General features: G+C 45.1%; 1 protein-coding gene across 1 annotated transcript in view; it reads right to left on the bottom strand.

Moving 5' to 3' along the window:
• Positions 1-20,940, bottom strand: part of LRP1 (LDL receptor related protein 1) — a 466,085-nt gene that overhangs the window by 60,549 nt on the left and 384,596 nt on the right. The window contains 7 exon segments of the mRNA XM_048487597.1: positions 2,738-2,857; positions 3,067-3,195; positions 4,085-4,210; positions 6,241-6,433; positions 10,650-10,854; positions 11,872-12,061; positions 18,781-19,152. Of these exon segments, the coding sequence (XP_048343554.1) occupies positions 2,738-2,857; positions 3,067-3,195; positions 4,085-4,210; positions 6,241-6,433; positions 10,650-10,854; positions 11,872-12,061; positions 18,781-19,152 (1,335 nt within the window).

Genomic DNA, 20,940 nt, shown 5'->3' with positions numbered 1-20,940 from the left:
ACAGCAACACAGGTATAGAGTATGGGACATGTAGATCTGTCCAGGTGAGAATATTCTCCGATATCCTGGCAGCAGCGGTTGCAATCCAGGTTGTTTTTGGCACCACCCAGGGAAAAAAGGAAGGGGGGCAGAGAACTGGGACATCTGTGAACTTTCTCTGCGACAGTCCTCTATTGTTGAATGTACTTCCCTATAAAGCTCACTGGAATCTCCACAAATCCTTGCTGGTTCTCCACAACCAGGCTACACCCTTGTTTCTCTTAAGAGTCCTGTTAAATGTTTTAGTAATTTGCCTGTGCTGTGTTTTTATATTATTTAACTGTTATATGGCTAGGTTTCTTGGCCTTCGTTAATTCAGGTTCTAGGGAGCAGCAGTGGTGTAGGAGGTTAAGAGCTCGTGTATCTAATCTGGAGGAACCGGGTTTGATTCCCAGCTCTGCCGGCTGAGCTATTGAGGCTTCTCTGGGGAATTCAGATTAGCCTGTACACTCCCACACACGCCAGCTGGGTGACCTTGGGCTAGTCACAGCTTCTTGGAGCTCTCTCAGCCCCACCCACCTCACAGGATGTTTGTTGTGAGGGGGGAAGGGCAAGGAGATTGTCAGCCCCTTTGAGTCTCCTGCAGGAGAGAAAGGGGGGATATAAATCCAAACTCTTCTTCTTCTTCTTCTTCTTCTTCTTCTTCTTCTTCTTCTTCTTCTTCTTCTTCTTCTTCTTCTTCTTCTTCTTCTTCTTCTTCTTCTTTTTCTTCTTCTTCTTCTTCTTCTTCTTCTAGATACGGCCATTATTTTAACCGTGATTGTACTTTCTTATGGTGTTGCTTTGTGGGCTGACTGGATTGACAGGAAAGGTAGAAATGGAGAAAATCACTTGAGTTAAATCATCAACAGTTGACCGTACGTACTTTTGTGGCTCTTGTCTAGAGGCCCTGAATAGATATAATATGTCATCATGGTTTCATTTAATCAAACCATGATGACACCTTAAAGTACAAATCGATAAACTGTAACTAAGGATTAGTTTCCAGTCAGGACGCAAAACCACAATATGAAAAGAGGTCCGTATCAACCACGCTAAAGCATTTCACCTGCTTGGATTGCCTGTCGATTGTTCTCTGGGCACAGATCTTAGCTTGTCAAGCAAAACTATAGTTTTACATTGGGGATATTCATCAGGGTGAAGCCACCAATAATGGTGAAGTAGGGCCCTACAAATGCTCACCGCTCCGGAGATTTACCATCGCTTAAAGACTAGATTATTTGATCAAGAGTATCAATTTCTCCTGAGCAAAGCGCAAAGCTCTTGCTCTCCAATATTCTTTGGGATTATCCCTCAGAAATCTAGCCCTGCTATATACCTGCAACAACTTATTAATTACAATTGCAGATGGGACATGACTAGAGCAAGGTGTAACTCTTTTCCATCAGTACATCTTCAAGGATTAAGCTTCTCTGGTATTCCACAAAATGAAATTAAGCTGTCGATTTTGTCCTGATACAACTGATACACTTTCTCATATTCTGCTTCATTGTTCAAAGTACAACAACATCAGAACCGATTTGAGAACTGTGTTACCAACAGGATTTATGCTCCTTTCTGATAAAACAAAAATGGCTAAGCTTCTAAATAGCTCTAATGTTGAAATCTCTGAAGCTGTTGCTATGTTTTTGCTCTGTGTACTGCAAGTTGAGCAATAATGATCTTTTTATTGTATTTGAAATTCTTGGCACTGGTTTTATGCCTAATAAAGATTTTGGATTTGGATTTGGAATGGTGAAGTAGTATGCATGGAATGGACTCTGTCTTCGGCATTCAGTGGGCACCCTCGTTCAGGGGTCAGGAGGATATACACACCTGCTTTGCACAAGTGTTAGACATGATAATAAAATAGAGCAGGGTTCCCAGTGTAGTGCCTATGGGTGCCACGGTGTCTGTCGACACCTTTCCTGGTGGCTGCCAAGTGTTTTTAGAAAGTGAGTTAGGACTGGTAGGGCTACTGCTGAGCGGCTATGGGAGAATTGATTGGCTGTGCAGATTTTTTTTAAAGGTTGTTTTGGCAGCAGCTGCTATCACAACACAACAGTCATAAGAACATAAGAAAAAGCCTGCTGGATCAGACCAGAGTCCATCTAGTCCAGCACTCTGCTACTCGCAGTGGCCCACCAGATATCTTTGGGAGTTCACATGCAGGATGTGAAAGCAATGGCCTTCTGCTGCTGCTGCTGCTGCTCCCGAGCACCTGGTCTGCTAAGGCATTTGCAATCTGAGATCAAGGAGGATCAAGATTGGTAGCCATAGATCGACTTCTCCTCCATAAATCTGTCCAAGCCCCTTTTAAAGCTATCCAGGTTAGTGGCCATCACCACCTCCCGTGGCAACATATTCCAAACACCAATCACGCGTCATAACCTTCTCTAGAAGGTCATAACTACATGACGGAAATTAAGCTGCAGCAGTCATTTGATGGCTGGCTCCGCCTCCCGAGGCAGCTATTTTGTGGCAGTGGTTTTGTGGCTGCGCCTACCATGCTGTGCCAGAATCCCAAAGATTCCCACAGGCCCAAAGGGGTTGGGGACTCCTGTAACAGAGAATCCAAAGGCTCAAGTTCCAGCATGCTGAATGAATGCAGCTTAATGTGGCCTGCATTGGTGGAAGGCACTGAAAATATTGTCAAGGTCTACAAGCAAAGTTAGAACAACAGTTAGGACAAATGGCCTCCCAGTTCCAAGCACTTAACTGTTACAAGGCACTTCATCGGAGTTGTCCCCACAGTCGTCCGCACCGTTGCACAAGAGCCGGTTGGCCACGCAGCGCTTATTGGTGCAATGGAAGTAGCCCTTCTTACACTTGCGGTTGTCTGCAACACAAAGCAAAAAGAAGTGTGCGTGTGTGAGAAAGGATGGGTAGAAAGAAACACATTTCCAGCCGCTTACATGGATCTCAACCGCATTCAACAGTCAAACAACTCAAGGAAAATGATGATCATGGCCATAGAGTTGGGAGCCAAAGTCATCTGGGAGGTAGGTTAAAAGAGGGGAAAGAGAGGAGGGAAGGCTGGAACCTTACTGCAGTAGGATTGCTTCTCGTCTGACTTATCCTTGCACTGAGCCACACCATCGCAGGTCCGGCTGAAATCAATGCAGTCTCCGTTCCCGCACTCAAACTCAGTGTGCACATGACAGGTGGAGTTGGCGGCTAAAAAGAGGGAGGACAGAACAGAGTGTAGGCATGCCAGCTTCTGTAAAGGCTTCTGGTCCACCGGAGATGGTTACATGTTCACATCCTCACCTAGCCCTCTGCCTGCACCCAATGCTCAGAAGGGGCAAGTGTCAAGCTGGTAGCCATAATGACAGGTGGAAAGCATGTTCAGAAAAATGGGGAAGGACCCTAATAGTAGGCTCCATTGTTATAGAACGGCCTGCCCGAGGAAGTCAAGAAAGTTCCCACCCTGCTGGCTTTCCACAAGCTAAGCAAAATTGAATTATTCTGTGCCAGTAATGGGACTGCACAGTACAAACTGGTTCTCAAACTGACTTGGATAACTTGTGGTGCTGCTGCAGTGCCCCTTCTGTGGGCCTTCTGCTATGGCCAGACCAGCAGGGATCAAAAGATGCAAGGAATCTACAGCATTCCATCTGGTTTTACAAAGCTACCCAACTTTGAAATTTTTCCTTCTTGCCTCTTGGCCTGCCTGCATCCAGCCCATATATTTTGCTCACCTGAGATCAAGCTGAGTGGCGGTGGATTGTACCACTATTCCAGCAATCCGCTAAGTCTTCCTACAATGTAAGGAGTCTTCCTCTAACTTAAGGAGCTCTTCCATTAGAGTTTAAAGCCACTTAAGCTGGAAGAAGGCTCCTTCCATGGTTAAATCCACTAGAGCTACTGTAGCCAAAAAAAACCACTGAAACAAATGCTTTGCTGAATTTTCACACAGTTCGGTTTCTATCACACCAGTAAGGAAAAAATGATCCAGACACAGAAGCAACGGCTTCTGGACTTTTGTCCAGCATGCACATATTTTGGAGGAACACATACCTACTACATATTCCAACCTCTGATTGCATCCTTGCCAAGTGCTCACCTCTGCAGCTGAGATCCTCCTGCAGGGTCCTCTCACCACGGCAAGAGCAGACCACTTGACCCTTGGGTGTAGGAAGGCATAAGTCCTGGCAGCCACCATTGTTCACTCTGCAGAGAGACATTTCACCTGGGCGGTAGAGAGCCAGAGCAGGAGAAAAAAAGAGATGTAACAGTTAGTGTTTGGGGACACAGGTGGAAAAGCCTGACCTGAAAAGAACAAAGTTACACTTTCACAAGCCACTCCCAACGTCTGTTTTCTCAGAAATAAAATCAACTGAATTCCATGGGGATATTTCCTGAGTCCATGCGTACAAGATTGACATCCCTGTAATACAGTAATACATGAACATTTTCTTGGACTGTATGCACTGCCTTCGACAATATACAGCAGGAGTTCCATGGTCCAGGTTTCTTCTGCCTTTCTCTAGGAATCAAACTTCAAGTTTCAGAGGAAGTATACACCTAAGAGAGCCAGTGAGGTGTAGTGGTTAAGACCAGGAGCACTCTACTCTGGAGAACCCAGTTTGATTCCCCATTCTGTCACTTGAGCTGTGAAGGCTTATCTGGGGAACTAGATTAGTTTATGCACTCCAACACATGCCAGCTGGGTGACCTTGGGCTAGTCACAGTTCTTTGGAGCTCTTTCAGCCCCACCCAGGGCTTTTTGTTGGTAACAGGGTGTTTGTTGAGGGGGTGGGGGAAGGAGATTGTTAGCCCCTTTGAGACTCCTTACAGGAGAGAAAAGGAGGATATAAATCTAAGCTCTTCTTTTTCTTCTTCTAATTCAGAGATATGGGATGTTGGAGTTATCTTCTCCCTTTTTGTGATGTTCTGGGCAGAAGGGTGTGTGTTTGTGTGCGGAGAGGAGGAGTTGCTCTTGGCACCCAAGGGCTGGGATGGCTGGGCATTTAGTCAGGCAGCATTTACGCACAGGTCCTGACATGGAGAGCAGCATACTCCAGAGAGGCACAACAATATTACAGAATGTACAAGGTCATGAACGGAAGAGCGGGTTTTGGACATGCTCAGAAGATGAGAAGGCTCAAGAGAACCAGTGTAGGCTGTGAGAAAAGGAGTGAATCAACAGCAGACTTTCTGGAGAAGTCATAAAGAACAGATGCAGTGAAAAGGCACAGTGTTGCGAAGGGAACACCAAAAGAAAATCAACACAGGGTTAAAAAAAATACGGCACGAAAGTTTTTCTCCTGCAATTTGCACTCATTTTCATGGGTTTTCCAGTTAGCAGGCACCCAGTGATCACATTAGTAGACCCTCAGGCTGTCTGCCCTTAAACAAAGGGGGAACCAACATCAGGCCCTCCTGAAGGGATTCATCAATGAAATGCATCTTATGTCTCTTTTGTTTGCATTCCATTTATGTACAAGACAACTTTTAAACAAGGGGGATTTCAGCAACTCCATGCAGAGCTATCTCAGAATCATTCTATTTCCCTTTCAAAAGAAACAGTAATCTACAAAGGAGTCATCCACTCTTCCTACTAATCTTTCATGAGCAAGAATACAGAGTCCCTGGCCTGATCCTCCCTCATTTTAGCTCCCTGGCCTGATCCTCCCCTCATTTTAGCCAGAATAGTATAGTGGTTAATGTATTGGACTAGGATCTGGGGAATGGGTTCAAATCCCCATTCTGCTGCGGAAACTTGCTGGTTTACCTTGGCCCAGTCACATACTCTCAACCTCAACCCTGGCAAGTATTCGGATGGAAGACCTCCAAGGAATAACAGGGGTGTGACATAGAGGCAGGCAATGGCAAATCACCTCTGAATGGCTCTTGCCTTTGAAAATCCCACTAGGTGTCATCATACATGGAAACATTGGAGTTAAAGGAGATTTACAATTAAACCATTGCATGGGAGTGAGGCATTCCAAGGGGTGGGATTTGCTCTGCTTGGGATCTGAAAGAACCAGGGATTAAAAAGTGAGCTGTGCAGGTTCAACAGCTACAACAGCTCTCCTGAGGACCAACAAAAATATATATTGCCTATAAATAACAGAACAAGATGGAACATACAAGAATCTGCAAGTACCGCAGGAGACTTGGAGGATGAATAAATGAAGTGGGTCCCACCCATTCTGAGGAATGACTGCCAGGGACAGCTCATCTCAAGCCTCCCCAAAATAAAAAGTTTTTCCTTACAGCTATTGGTGTCATTGGCCACGGCGATAATGCCCATGGGTTGCTGGGGGATGTCAATGCGCAGATGCTTCATGTCAGAGCCCATGTACTTGTTGGCACGCTGCACAGCCCGACGCACCCAATCTGTCCAGAAGATGTAGTCCCCGTAGACGGCGAGCCCAAAAGGGTGTACTGGCTCCGCCTTCAGGATGACCTGTTGGGCATCACTACAATGTTAGTGGGGAACAGAGAGCAACTGCTATTGACGGCAGGTCTAACACCAGCTCAGAAATCATTACGTATCACTTCAGATGCGAGGCTATTACCAGAATGGGTACAATCAAAGGTGTCACTAATCAAATCACGGCACACTCCAGGGTCCCCAGTGTGGTGTTTGCCAGCCCACCAGGTGTTTTTGGACAGCGAATGAGGCCACACGGGGCTCTTGCCATCACTTCTGACTGGCCATTAGAAATCAAATTGGCTGTGCAGATTAAAGTAGTGACATTTCGGCAGCAGCTGCCACCACAGGTTGGTTTTATTCTCTCTTGTGCTCTTTTCCCAGTGGATTGTTAACATTATCCCTCTTCTCCCCTCTACTTTGGCTTTCTCTGTGTGTATGGCTTTGCTCCCTGCAGAAGCCATTTTGGAATTGCACCCACCAGCCTGCATCAGAATCCTAAAGGCGCTCACAGGCTCCAAAAGGCTGGGAACCCCTGCTCTCGTTGCTTGCCTAAGCCACTGGTTGTCATTTTTATTTCTCCTCTGGTTCTAAATAGCGGGAAGCCCTTTCATGCCACTCGGCGGAGAGTTTTTATTCACAGTCATTACAGGCAAATCATTATCATAACCAAGGTTGTCCAGTCAAGAATTTCTGTGTGAGGTGGACAGAATGAATTGGGCCCTATTGTGATCTCAAATCTCACCCATAATGCAAATTCTGTCCCCCTTCCCCACACTCCTTCATCTTTACATGCTTATCTGAAGTGGCACAGTAAAATACCGTAAATATATGAATATACAAATATAACACCACCAAATATATGAATAAATAAATATAACGCCTTCGGGACCGCATTACCCCATATGTCCCAGTCCGACCTCTGCGTTCGGCAGAGGCCAATTTACTGGAGATCCCTGGCCCCTCAATGATGCGGCTGGCCTCCACTCGGGCCAGGGCCTTTACGGCTCTGGCACCGGCCTGGTGGAATACTCTCCCCCCAGCTGTGCGGGCCCTCGGGGACTTGGGTGATTTCTGCAGGGGCCTGTAAGACTGAGTTGTTTCACCCGGGCCTTTGGAGAGACCAAGCCACTGGAGGTGTGCCCCATTCCATATGGGTCTTTGTTCCATGTGAGTCCCTAATATCATCGGGTTTTATCATCTCCCCCTCTCTCCTCTTTTCCTGGGAGGGATTTAGTTTATGGTTAAGCACTGGCTTTTGTGGGATGCCTAGGTTAGGAAATATTCGCTGTTTTTAAATGATATTTATGATAACTATATTCTAATGATTTTATGTATACCGTTTTTATGTTGTACACCGCCCAGAGCCCTCTGGGGATGGGGCGGTATATCAAATCAAAATCATCATCATCATCATCATCATCATCATCATCATCATCATCATCATCATCATCATCATCATCAATAAAAATAACTTAATAATAATAATAATAATAATAATAATAATAATAATAATAATAATAATAATAATAATAATAAAATCTCACCCCTGAAGACAAATCTATAAACAAAAAGCAACCCACAATTAAGCAGAGCTATTAGTCTCCGCTGAAGATCAAACTAGAAAATTTGTGACATTCCGAACTCCTGAGGGGATTTTGATTCAAGCAGAAGGGAGGGAAGGGAAGGGCAGCACAGCACAGCCTGATCTTGTCAGGTCTCAGAAGCAAAGCGGGCCTGGTACTTGGAGGGGAGACCGCCAAGGAAGGTTTTCCAGAGGAAGGCAATTGCAAACCACCCTTGATTCTAACTAGTCTTGAAAGCCCTTGCTGGGGTTACCTATAGGGGCTGCAACTTGATGGCACATATGTACACATGTATGTATGGAAGCAGCCAAGGGTGGGAGAGACACAATCAATTAACAATGGTTCATATCTATGTACTTAGCATGTTTACTGGAAGGACATCTCAATGATTTCCTTGGATTTATTTCCAGGTAAAGTGCTTAGGACCACTGCCAGAACGACGGTCACAAGCATGTTCTGGGCAACATCTGCAAACTTTCCAGGAGGCCCATATTTTTTTATTTTTTTATTTATTTATTATTTCAATTTCTATTCTGCCCGATCCCCGAAGGCCTCCGGGCGGTGAACAACACAATATAAAACATGAAGCATTAAACAGGAGCGAATCCAGTACACAATACATAGGCTCCATCAATAAAACGTCTTAAAATACTTAAAACCAGCGGTTAATAATTAAAATTTAAACAAGGCGTCCCGCCTCAATTTCAACCCACCCCAAAAGAGGGGGGGACGGCAGGCCCCTCAATATGAGGGCTCTGATGTACCAGTGCCAGGGTAGGAGCAAGGAGGGGGCACCGTATCAACGGCTAGGTAAGCAACTTCCCAGATTCATGCTGTGAGAGGTGTATTTCCCCACTTCAGAGGGTGGTAACAGTCCAAGTGAAAGAAGAAGGACCAGCTGTGACTACATAGTGGGGTCTGACCCAATATGGAGGTCGTCCCTAAATAAAAATATTTCCTCCATTTGTGTCTTATTGCTTTCGCACAAAGCAAGTCAGCAGTGTAGGAAATGACACCTGGAAAGGGAGGCCCAATGTAATTATAGGAGGCATTCACACCAACGGATCTCCTTGAACTCCTATGCAGCAGAGAGGACAAGGAGTTAGAACAGTGGTTCCTAATGCCGTGACCTAATGCCGTGACCCTTTAACACAGGTCCTCATGTTGTGGTGACCCCCAACCATAAAATTATTTGTGTCTCGGTTCCTAAGACCATTGGAAATATGTGTTTTCCAATGGTCTTAGGCGACCCCTGTGAAAGGTTCGTTCGACCCCCAAAGGGGTCACGACCCACAGGTTGAGAACTGCTGAGTAAGAAGCTAAGCAGGGAGCTTGTTTTGCTGATGTTAAACTCCAGTCTGTATCCTACCATTCCACTCAAAGTCCAAAACTTCCTCTACCCTCAGAAGACCTCCTCGATCACATGGGGCCAAATTCTCCATACCATCTGGCAGGGTGATTATTATTTCTATTTTACTTACTTAATTTATACCCCAAGTGGCTTACATCTTTCTCCCTGCCTCCATTTTATCTTCCCAAGAACCCTAGGAGGCAGGTTAGGCCAAGAAGGTGTGACTGATCCAAGCTCATCCAGCAAGCTTCCATGGCAGAGGTGGGATTCGAACCAGAGCCTGCCAGATTCTAGCCCAAAAATATCATTACCCTGCACTGGCTTTCAGATAGGCAGCTTGCCGTATGTTTCTGTGGCATGTTACCCCTTGATAAAGAGCTGGTATTTTATCTAAGACACACTCTACTTCATTCTGGCAAGGAGCTGATATTCAGACATTAAAACACTGGAGGGTGAACAAAGGCTGGAAAGAGAAAATAGCTTTTAATACACTTCAAGCTTTGTGCAGAGACGGGGAAATGGCCAGATTCCCAGGCTCTAGTTCTGAACATGTGAGCTCCTCAGAGATCTCTCCTTCATTCATTTTATACATCTTGCCAAACAAAGATGCTCCATTGTTGTGGCAGCGGATACACACAAGTGCTTGCTTATGCTGTTTGATAAAGTCGCTGTTTTAAAGGCTGGAGGCAGGCAATCTTTTTTTAAAAGACAGCTGAAAGTAGTTTAGGAGACAGGTGTCTCTTTTCACACAGAGGATTCTTTTGTCCTACAACGGCCTCTGATAAAACTGAACTTTTTTTTTTTACAAACCTCAAACTTCCATGACCTATTTTCCAGAAGTGAAAAGTATGCGCAACGAACGGTGATTACTCTTTCAAACAACCTTCGACGTTCTGGGAAACTATTGAGCATCTCAAGCGAAAGTAAACTGAGAAAGAGGAATAAAACCCCGTTGTGTATAGATGTCCAGTTATCAATATATCTTTACACTCCTTGTCACCTCTCAGCATGATGACTAAAATCTGGGACACATTTTTAAGAATCCTTATTCTGCCATGGAAGCTTGCTGGGTGACTCTGGACTATTCACTCTCTCTCTTGACCTATCCTACTTCACAGGGCTGTTGCAAGGACAAAATATAGGAGGGGAGACCTAGTCATAAGCTGTTTTGAGTCTCCACTCAGGAGAGAAGCTAAGCAGTGACCAATGCTCTCTTCTACACCATGGCAAGTTCCAAAGTTCCAATAATCACTTTAGACCCTCCCATTCCCAGACTTCCCTGGGAGAAAGCCCTTCTGATGGTGGGACTTACTTGTCGTTGAGAGCCGTCATATTCACAGCGCTCAATCTTGTCTAGTGTAGCATCAGAGAAATAGATCTTTTCTGCTTTGTGGTCAATGGCCAGGCCGTTGGGTGTGCGGATGTCTTTATCGATGATGGTGATCATATTGTTGCCGGAAAGTGTGGCCCGCATAATGCTGGGGTGCTGCTCGTTCCAGTTGGTCCAGAACATCAGGCTAGAGAAAAGTGGAGAGGAGCAAATTCCCTGAGCAAGGTTTGAATAACAACAACCCTTCCCAATTTCCCTGCCTTAGTACAATCAGTAATGAAACAAAGAGTACTTGATCAGGAGAACCAAACACTTCTATCATGGACAAACAGAGTCTGTTCACCCCTGAGTTATGGAATCCTGCCTTTCAGAAGAACATTGTTAGCATATCTTATCAACCTCACTTCACCAGTTATGAGACAATGTTTTATGCAGGTCCGGCTAAATGTTCTTCCTTCAGCCATCACGTGGGGAAGATTTTCCCATGTTCTTTTACAGGAAAGACTATGTAAATGTCCCCTCAAGCAAGTCAAGTCCACCGAACGTATTTTACTGCACTGCACTAACCACATCAAGCAGAGCAGATTATTCATCGAGCCTCACTAAAACAGATGCTTATTCATCTCTGATCCAGATAAGATTCAGCTGCTTCTAAATGATCGCAATGCTAGACGAACTGAAGACGTGGCAAAAATTTTAGTTTTTATTTTAACAAGTACACGTAAACCGAATAACTGATTTCAATTCCTCTGATCCTTTTCTTTCTTTTTTACCGATGCCATTAAAGGTTATAAAATAACATTTTAAAAATACAGTCAGTAATGGCTAAGGAGAGTTCTGGGGGAGCTTCTCCAAAGCAACGGGGCTAGGCTGTTCCAGAGGGTGCAGGGCATGGTCGTCTCCCTTACAAAATTTCAGGAGTCTAAACAGATCTTTGGTGGTTTCTTTTCAGTATTGTTTCAAATCAGAAGCCCTTTGGGGCTGAGCACTACTGGGATACAGGTATGAACAGATACATAAATAAATACAAGCAGCCTCCTCCACTCCTCAGTGATAAGGAGGACTTTGCTTTGCTAAACAGTTGTAAGGCTGAGCTCTACTGGTTATTGCTATAACCGGACACATGACACATGAGTTGGCCTCCCCTACTCTCAACTATAACAAGGACTTGCTTTCAAATTGTCCAAGGTCCACTGGAACTTACTTCTGGCACTCATCTAGCACGAAGGCTCGAGGATGGTCATCCCCAGACATAGTGATTACTGTGTCTCTTTCAAAAGCTCCAGGGCGAGTCTGGTTCACAGTATGCCGTGTAATGGTGGACGTGGTGTAGCTTGTCCAGTACAAAGTATCCCAGCCTCGGTGGTAGGCCAGCCCCTCAACTGAGCCGACATCTGTTGAGAGGAGAGATTGGTGAGACTTCCAACAAAATCCTTGTTTCCAAACAGGGAAGTAGACAGTAGACACGATACTCCCTGACTTGTCAAGGACTCAGCCCTCTGTCTTGTTCTGCAGACTACCAGTTACGAATGACTTAAAACCGATTTGACTGTTGTGATCTCAGTGCCCTCAGCCTCCTAATAACCCCCCATGTTAAAGGAAGCAAGAAGAGTTAGGACATGTTTTGTCTTGCACATGTTTTGATTTTATCCTGCAGACTGCTTGTTTTTCTCCTTGTGTTTGCTGCCACTCTATACCATTCTGTGCCTTTTCTGAGACCAATGATCTGATAACAAGAAACTCCTTAAGTCCTGCCTTTCACATCACTTAAGCAACCAAGACAATTTACCCTAGAGTCAACTGCACCATTTCAGATCCATAGTTGGGCCTGAATAAATAGTATTTAAAGAAGAATTCTAGACTGAACAATCCTCTCTTTTTGCTAGTGTTCTTCTGCAAGCAAGTTTTTTGAAAACACTTCAAGTATAGAATGTCTTAAAGAGGTTCAGTCCAGGAGAGCCTTCACAAGATGGTTTTGCAGACTGACAGGAGCAGCAGTGGTACAGTGGTTAAGAGCAGGTGCCCTCTAATCTGGAGAACTGGGTTTGATTCGCCGCACTGCCACTTGAGCTGTGGAGGCTTATCTGGAGAGCTAGATTAGCCTGTGCACTCCAACACATGCCAGCTGGGTGACCTTGGCTAATCACAGCTTTTCAGAGCTCTCTCAGGCCCACCCACCTCATAGGGTGTTTGTTGTGGGGCAGGGCGGGGTGGGGCAGGGCGTGGCGGGAAATGAGATTGTAAATCCCTTTGAGTCTCCTTACAGAAGAGAAAGGGGGCGGGCATATAAATCCAAACTCTTCTTCTTCTTATCTGTTCAACTTTTATTGCCCCCACCCTGAGGTGGTCAAAGCCTCTCTCCAGCTAACTCACATCCCAATAAATTTTCGAACAGCACCCCCAACTACTGGCCTGTTGTTTTTCAGCAAAACTCTTTGCACCAAAAGAACACACCTCTCCTGTACATGTACTGTACCTAACAAGGGTTAGTCAGGGGCGGAGCGAGGAGGAACTGTGCCCAGGGCACTTGTGCGCCCTGCACCCCCGCCACGCCTCACACACACCCCGTCCCCTTGGCACTACGCCACTGGGGCTAGTCCAAGTTATTTAAAAGACTAGGGGGATCCAAAGGTTAAAGGAGACATATGAGTCTTCCCCAGTCACTTGAGAGGAACGCTCAAACATTTAAATTAGGCACAACATTTTAATCCATTAACAGCAAATTCCATATCTGAAAAACTACTATTCTGCCACATGCAAGGGTTAGGAAGTTGCTCATGCCTCCCCTAGTAACTTAATGGGCCTCTTGAGGAAACGTTATCCTGAACTCTAAAGGTCATGGAGTTTCAAGGAAGTCTTCATTTAGCCAGCAGCAGAAATAGGTCTTTCCTCTGCTGTGGAGGTCAGCTTCTAAGCAAGACTAATGGCATAATATATCTGGCTAATGAGTTAAAAACATCAATGAATCACAGTTGCCGCTAATTCTGAATGTGCAGGCAGCAAGAAAGGCTCAAGGCTTCTAAGCATGAGGTCTCTTAAAGCACAGCTCACAATGAGTTATAAACTCCAGTTTAGCCTGGTCCAACGCAGTCCTCACTAGGAGAGCTCTCCTGCTTCTCTCATTCAAAGCAACAGAGACTTGGTCTTACACTTAAATCATTTGCAAAGAGGGAGGATGGCCTTTGTTGCTATTTTCTCCAGCCAAAGCATTCACTCCACTGTAAAAGAAATTTGTCCATAGACAAATCACAGAGAGGGGCCACATGGAAAGGGTAGATTTCCAAGCGCGTAAGGTCCCAGATTAATTCCCCTCACGCCACCATTTCAGGAAGCAGATGCTAGGAAAGTTTTCTGCATGGCAACTCGGAGAGCTGCAGCCACTCACAACCAACAGTTCTGAGCTAAATGTACCACTTATCTCACTTCAATAATGTTTCACACGTATGCCGTGGCTCAGTAGTAGAGAATCGGCTTGGCATCCAGACAGTCCCAGGTTCAGTCCCCGGCATCTCCAGTGGAAAGGATCAAGTTACATAGGTGTCAAACTCGCGGCCCTCCAGATGTTATGGACTACAGTTCCCATCATCCCCCGCCAGCATCATGCTGGCAGGGGATGATGGGAACTGTAGTTCATAACATCTGGAAGGCCGCGAGTTTGACACCTGTGAAGTAGTAGGTGATGTGAAAGACTTTTCCCTAAAACCCTGGAGAGCTGCTGTCAGTTTAAATCAGGGGTGGGGAGCCTTTTTTCAGCCAAGGGCCATTTGGATATTTATAACATCTGGGGTGCTGTGTGGTTTCCGGGCTGTAGGGCTGTGTTCTAGCAGCATTTTCTCCTGACGTTTCGCCTGCATCAGGGGCTGGCATCTTCAGAGGATCTGATGGTAGTAAAGCAAGTGGAGTATATATGGCTATGTAATGTCCAGGGTGGGAGAAAGAACCATTTGCCTGTTTAACAAGTGTAAAGGGTGCAATTAGCAAGCTTGATTTGCATGTGTTGAGTGGGATCCGCCCATTTTAGAATGTGAGTAACCATGAAGATGCCATAATCAATTAGTGAAGGCATCTGCATAGTAGTAGCCAGGCCTTTTGTTCCCTTGGATTGCTTACTGCCTAGAGGCATCCTTTGTCTGGGTGGTGTTCATTAGTCACTGTCTTGATTCTAGTGTTTTTCAGTATTGGTAGCCAACTTTTGTTCATTTTCATGGTTTCTTCCTTTCTTCTGAAAACTGTCCATGTGCTTGTGGATTTCAACACAACACCCCAGTGATTCCGGCCATGAAAGCCTTCGACAATACATTTATAACATCATTCGCAGGCAGTACAAAATTATCAAAAGGCCATGCCCGCCCCAGCTCTCAGTATTTCGTTTCAGCTCTATTCTGCCCTCTCTTAGGTCCGCTGCTGACGTTCACCCAATCACCGGGCAAAAGCATCACCGACCTGCCTTCCCCACTGCCCACCAATTAAAACACTCAGAGAGACCCAATTTCAACCAACAGCAAGTCGGAGCATGAATGACAGCAACTGAAGGGGGGGGGGGGAGAGGAATGGAAGAGCCCAACTGCTGCTCCTCATGACCCCTCTCTCTAGCTTTCATGCCTTCATCCAGCAGAATTAGCATTTGTGGCTCCTGCCACACTTTGGCGACCTCAGCCCCTAGAGTGGGTCCCACGGCACCAGCTCCAGCCAATGCACGTTCCCAGCCGAAACGAGGGGATGTGACAAATGGAGCAAACACAAAGCGGCGGTGAAACAAGATGGCGTCGAGCTGGGACTGAGACCTAGGGCAAGCTCCGCCCCCTTACTTTTCCTCCTCCTCCTTGACACACCCGATTTCCGGGCACGAGAGGGATGGACAGCAGCTGGCCAGACCAAATGTTTTTGCGGGTCTTATACAGTCTGGACATTCCTCACCCCTGGTCTAAATAGACAAGGCTGACCTTGAAAATCCAATAGTCTGCTTCAGTCTAAGGCAGCTTCATGTGTTCACACCTGACTCTTACAGCAGGATCAATATTATTTTCCAAATGCTGCCCCTGACCATCATGCCAGATATTTCCCACCCGATTCTATAAACTTGGGTAATTTCTGCTTGGGTTTAAAGTCAGAACTAAACCAGAGGGCAATGCAACACACAGTGTTGGCACAAAGTGGCATCAGCAGGCCCATTTCCGAGGGCAATCCTAAGGAGAGTTATACCCAGTGGTGGGATTCAAATAATTTAACAACTGGTTGTTTACAAGCACCATTTTAATAGCCAGTTCTGCTGAAGTGGTGTGAACCTGCTGAATCCCACCACTGGTTATACCCCTCTAAGTCTACTGAAGTCATATAGGCTCAGAGAGGTTAGGATAAACAACCCACAAATCAACAGTACAACACTGTGCTGCAGTCTTGCCCAAACAATAAGACAGAGTTGTATTTGAATTTCTGACAAATTGCCTAATAATCTCTCTGCCAATAAACAGTACCTTGTCGATTCTCCTTAATCACTAGAGCTCTCAGTGCGGGGAAACTATTGGCTTGTCTGGAGAAAATTGATCTTTATTTAAACATGTGCAACTGAATGTCGCATCATGGGCTTTTCTGCTGTCTCACAGCCTCATCGACAACTCTCAGCTGAACACTCCATAATGTATTGAAGAAAGCAGACACTCCACTCCCCATATTGACTTCTGATAATTAAAAACTGCCTAGAAAAGTAATCCGAAATTTAATAGCAGCTGTCTGTCTTGTCATTGCACGGCAGCAGAAGAAAGCAGAACCTCCAATGGTGCATGACTGGATTCAGAAAGTTTGAAATATTATAATTATTAATAAAGTATCACTATAAGTCTGGACTGAGCAAGGGAGATAGAAAGAGAATCGATTTATAGAGGAACTGCTTTTTGGGAAGAAAAGCCTCTACACTTGGAAAAAAATAAAAGAAATGAAAGACAATGCGTTTATGGTGAACTAGATTAGTTTGTGCACTCCAATGCATGCCAGCTGGGTGACCTTGGGCTAGTCACAGCTCTTCTGAGCTCTCTCAGCCCCACCTACCTCACAGGGTGTTTGTTGTGAGGGGGGAAGGGAAAGGAGTTTGTAAGCCCCTTTGAGTCTCCTTACAGGAGAGAAAGGGGGATTATAAATCCAACTCTTCTTCTTCTACGGATGTCACAACAATTTCACCAGTTTAACAGTGGTGAAACATAATGGGATGGGAGCAAAATTTTTTGTTCTTTTCCATTACGCATACTGATAAACCAAAAATAAAAGTTTTTGAAAACTGTCTAAAGGAGGGAGTAGTTTGACAGTTTTGAGCTGAGACATTCAGCTCTTTACTTTGTCACAAACTTCCCAGATGATTGTGGCTGAGATTATAGATCTCCTGGACAGTCCTAATAAGCCACAAGTGCCTCAGCTTCAGCTAGGACCCATTCCCATGCAAGGCAGTCCGCACTAAAAGTAAAGTCTGCACTAAAAGTACAGTAACATCTCCAGGCTTTTTTGCTTTGGCTCCAAACCACATAGGAGATACTTTGCAGATTCATCCCAAGTCCTTCATGTTTCAGCTTATGGCCCTATTGTGACCTGCTCCAGCTGTTGTAGCCCTTTTACTAACACACTAACCGGTCAGGCATCTGACAAAGCAAATGCCAATTTTTCTGACTCATCTGCTGACCGGTGCTAGTTCAAAGGAAGAGCCAGGGAGGGAGGGAACACACCAAACACAAAAAACACGGCAGTGCTAGCTCCAAGGTACCTATTGATAGCAAGGGTAAAAAACGATGTGTTACCCATATTTGCGGCAGATTCTGCACTTTCATTTTTATTGGGTGAGAAGGCTGGAAATGGTGGATAGAATATAAACTTGGGGTTAAATATCAGAACAGCTCATTTGAGACAAGGGGGGACTAAGTGTGTGTGCGCTCCCTTCCAAGACAGTTTTGAGGGAAAATGGGCCTACCTGTTGTTCTGAATCCCTTCGATTATTATTCCCTAAAAATGATAGCAGTGCCTGTGGATTCATCTCACCCTTAGGACAGGATACAAGCCATTTGTGGGCCCCAACTCGCCAACTGAAGGCTAACTGGTTCAATCAAGTTTCTTACTGTTGAACTGCAGCTGCTTAAATTCATCCAAGGAAAAGAAGTTCAATGCATTGCTGAAAACTTTCATGGCTAGAATCAACTGGCTGTTGTGGGTTTCCTGGGCTGTGTGGCTGTGGCCTGGCAAGTTCTGCTCCTAACATTTCACTCGCATCTGTGGCTAGTATCTTCAGAGGCGAGATGTGTTCATGGTGAGATGTGTTTTCTCTGAGTAACACATCTCACTGTGACATGCCTCTGAAGATGCCAGCCATAAATGAGGGCAAAACATTAGGAGCAAAAACTACCAGACCACATCCATGCAGCCCGGAAAACCCACAGCAGCCAGTAAAAGAAGTTCTGAATGTCAGCCATAGCATGTGTTAGAGCTCAACCACAACCCAGGAATGAAGGCAGCATATTGTCCAGAGTTTGCGCTGGATCCTTAATGTTTTCTGGGCACAATTCATCATGCAGAGATTTTGATCTACAAAGCTCTTGAGGCCTGCCTCAGAGTCCGCTTCCTCTCCTTTGTCCTGTCATCACCTCCAAGTTCAACTTTTCCTGCGTGGTGCCAACAGGATTCTCAGAGGTTGAGCCTCAAGTGGACAACACTACACTTCCCCCCACATCCTTTAAGCTCACCAAAGCTTCAAATGAGAATTCATGTCGGAAGAGCAGGTGTTTGAGATTATACAGAGGACAAGATTACATTGAAAGGGAGGTTTGAGATTGTAGGGAGTTTGAGATTTGGATGCCACTTTAAAACAGGGTTTTTTGCGTGTTATGAGGTTGCTACTGTTTTAATGGATTTTAATGCACTTTTGATTTTTATTGTTACATTATGTTATGTTGTTTGTTGTTGGTTTTATTGTGCACTGCCCTGAGCCCTTTGGGGGCAGGGTGGTCTATTAATAATAATAATAATTATTATTATTATTCTCCAGGGCCCATGGAGGTCAGCCTGCCCCCCACCCCCTTAAACACACCCCAGAGGAAGCCATCAGGGAAGAAAAAAGAACAGCACCCAAAGTACTCACTGTCGACTATGGTTCTACGTCCAGTTCCGTCATCGTTGATTTGTTGGATGTTGCCAAAATGAATGTCACTGTAGAAGATGCGGTTGCTACCCTTGCTGCCATAGCGGTAATCAAAAGCCAAGGCAATGACGTTTTTCATGTGGTCACCATCTTCAAAAGGCTTGATGGGTGCATTGAGGTTGTTCTCATCCGACAAGTGGATGCTCTTGAGTATGGTTCGTTCCGAGTAGAGCAGGTAGCCATCATACTCACGGCAGGTCACACTGTCCTCAGAGAGCATGCCATGGGCGCACGCGCAAGTTCGCTGGTCTCCTCCCCGGAACAGGCACAATTGCTGACAGCCACCGTTGTTCTGAGCGCACACATTGGTACCTGGAGAAGCAACCCAGAAGAAAATAAAATCAGTGTCACAGTGCTTTGTAGCCTGGTCTGAAGAGTATGACTAGCCTGGTTGGCCATGCTGGCAGGGGCTGATGGGAATTGTAGTCCATGGACATCTGGAGCGCCATAGGTTTGCCACCACGGCTCTAGACCAACCCTGCTTAGCTTCTGAGATGTGATGAGATCAGGCTGGCCTGGATCCATCCAGATCAAGCTTATTATGTGTATATCAAATATTACAAATTATCTATCGACCAACCTAAATAGCTTATAATCATCTCAGTACAGTAATAATCAGGCTAAAAGCAGCAAGAATACTGAGCAAGGTCTTTTCTCATTTCTGATTTCTACTCTTGACGCTCATCTTCTCTTTGCTTTTGCTGCCTTAGAGGGGAAATTGGCTTATCTACGCTGGAATTTTGATTTTTGATCTAAGCTTTATCTGTATAAGGGCCACTGTAAAGGCACCTGGCGTCTCTAAGGTAGCACAAATGCCTTCTGCCCCCCACCCCCTTTGTGTAATGGATATAATGGTGAGCAGGCCTGCACCTGAAGATGCAATATTGATCTTTAAAAGCCCTGTATGCCTTGGGACCAACACACCTGAAGGACCACCTAATCCTTTACAAACCTACCCAACCGCTGTGGTCATTGTCCAGGACCCTGTCTTGGGCCCCTTCACCTTTTTGAGGTTAGGCAAGTGGCAACTGAGGAGTGGGCCTTCTCAGTGCTGACACCAAACTGGAACTGTCTCCAAAGAGAAACTCACCTGTTGCCATCTTCCACCAGCAGGTGAAGACTTTTTTGTTTCATCAGGCATTCTCTCCATTGACCTCTCCTTCCTGAACTATGATTTAATTGTTATTTTTATGTTGCTTTATGGGTATTTTGCTTGGTTTTAATTGTTTAATGATGTCTTTTGATTTGGTTTAAATAGTTACCGTATATACTCATGTATAAGTCGAATTTTTCAGCACATTTTCAATGCTGAAAAAGCTCCCCTCGACTTATATCGAGGTCATTAAATTTTTTTTTGTGTTTTTATTTGCCGGCCAGGGGGCGCAGTTTTTTTATGCTAGAGGCACCAAAATTCAGGAGTACCCTCAGAAGACTCTCCTGATGATACCAGCCAAGTTTGGTAAGGATTTGGTTCAGGGTCAAAGTTATGGACCCCCCAAAGGAGGTGCCCCCCATTCCCCATTGTTTTTTCAATGGGAGCTGATGTAGATAGGGCTACTACCCTTTTTTGAGGGTCCCTTAACTGGACCCTCTGAATTAAACCACCAAACCTGGCTGTCTCATCAGGAGGAATCTCTTTACTGTTTTACCAACCAGGTTTGGTGAAGTTTGGGTCAAGGGGATCCAAAGTTATTAACCCCCAAAGGGGATGCCCCATCCCCCATTGTTTACAATGGAAGCTAATAGTAGATTTTCCATCTCTGATAATATCCCTCTTAAAATCTAAGTTGGGTTACATTTGGACATACATATGATGATGAGGAATCCAGTTTGGAAGGATTTTAACTCTTGTGTTTTAGCTTGGTTGCTGGTTGAGCTAAGGTTTTTGTACTTTTAAAGTTATTGTTGATACCATATTGTTCTTGTTGACCCTCTTTTCCACTTACAGAGCCAGTTTACTGTTTTTCTTTGAAATAAAGATTCAAAAACATTTAACCTACTGATGCCTAAATTGATGCTGCATTTCCCACCCTCGACTTATACGCGAGTCAATAAGTTTTCCCAGTTTTGTGTGGTAAAATTAGGTGCCTCGACTTATAT

This window comes from Sphaerodactylus townsendi, linkage group LG03 (genome assembly GCF_021028975.2).
Source record: "Sphaerodactylus townsendi isolate TG3544 linkage group LG03, MPM_Stown_v2.3, whole genome shotgun sequence".
Taxonomy (NCBI): domain Eukaryota; kingdom Metazoa; phylum Chordata; class Lepidosauria; order Squamata; family Sphaerodactylidae; genus Sphaerodactylus; species Sphaerodactylus townsendi.
This window is presented reverse-complemented; position numbering and strand designations above follow the sequence as displayed.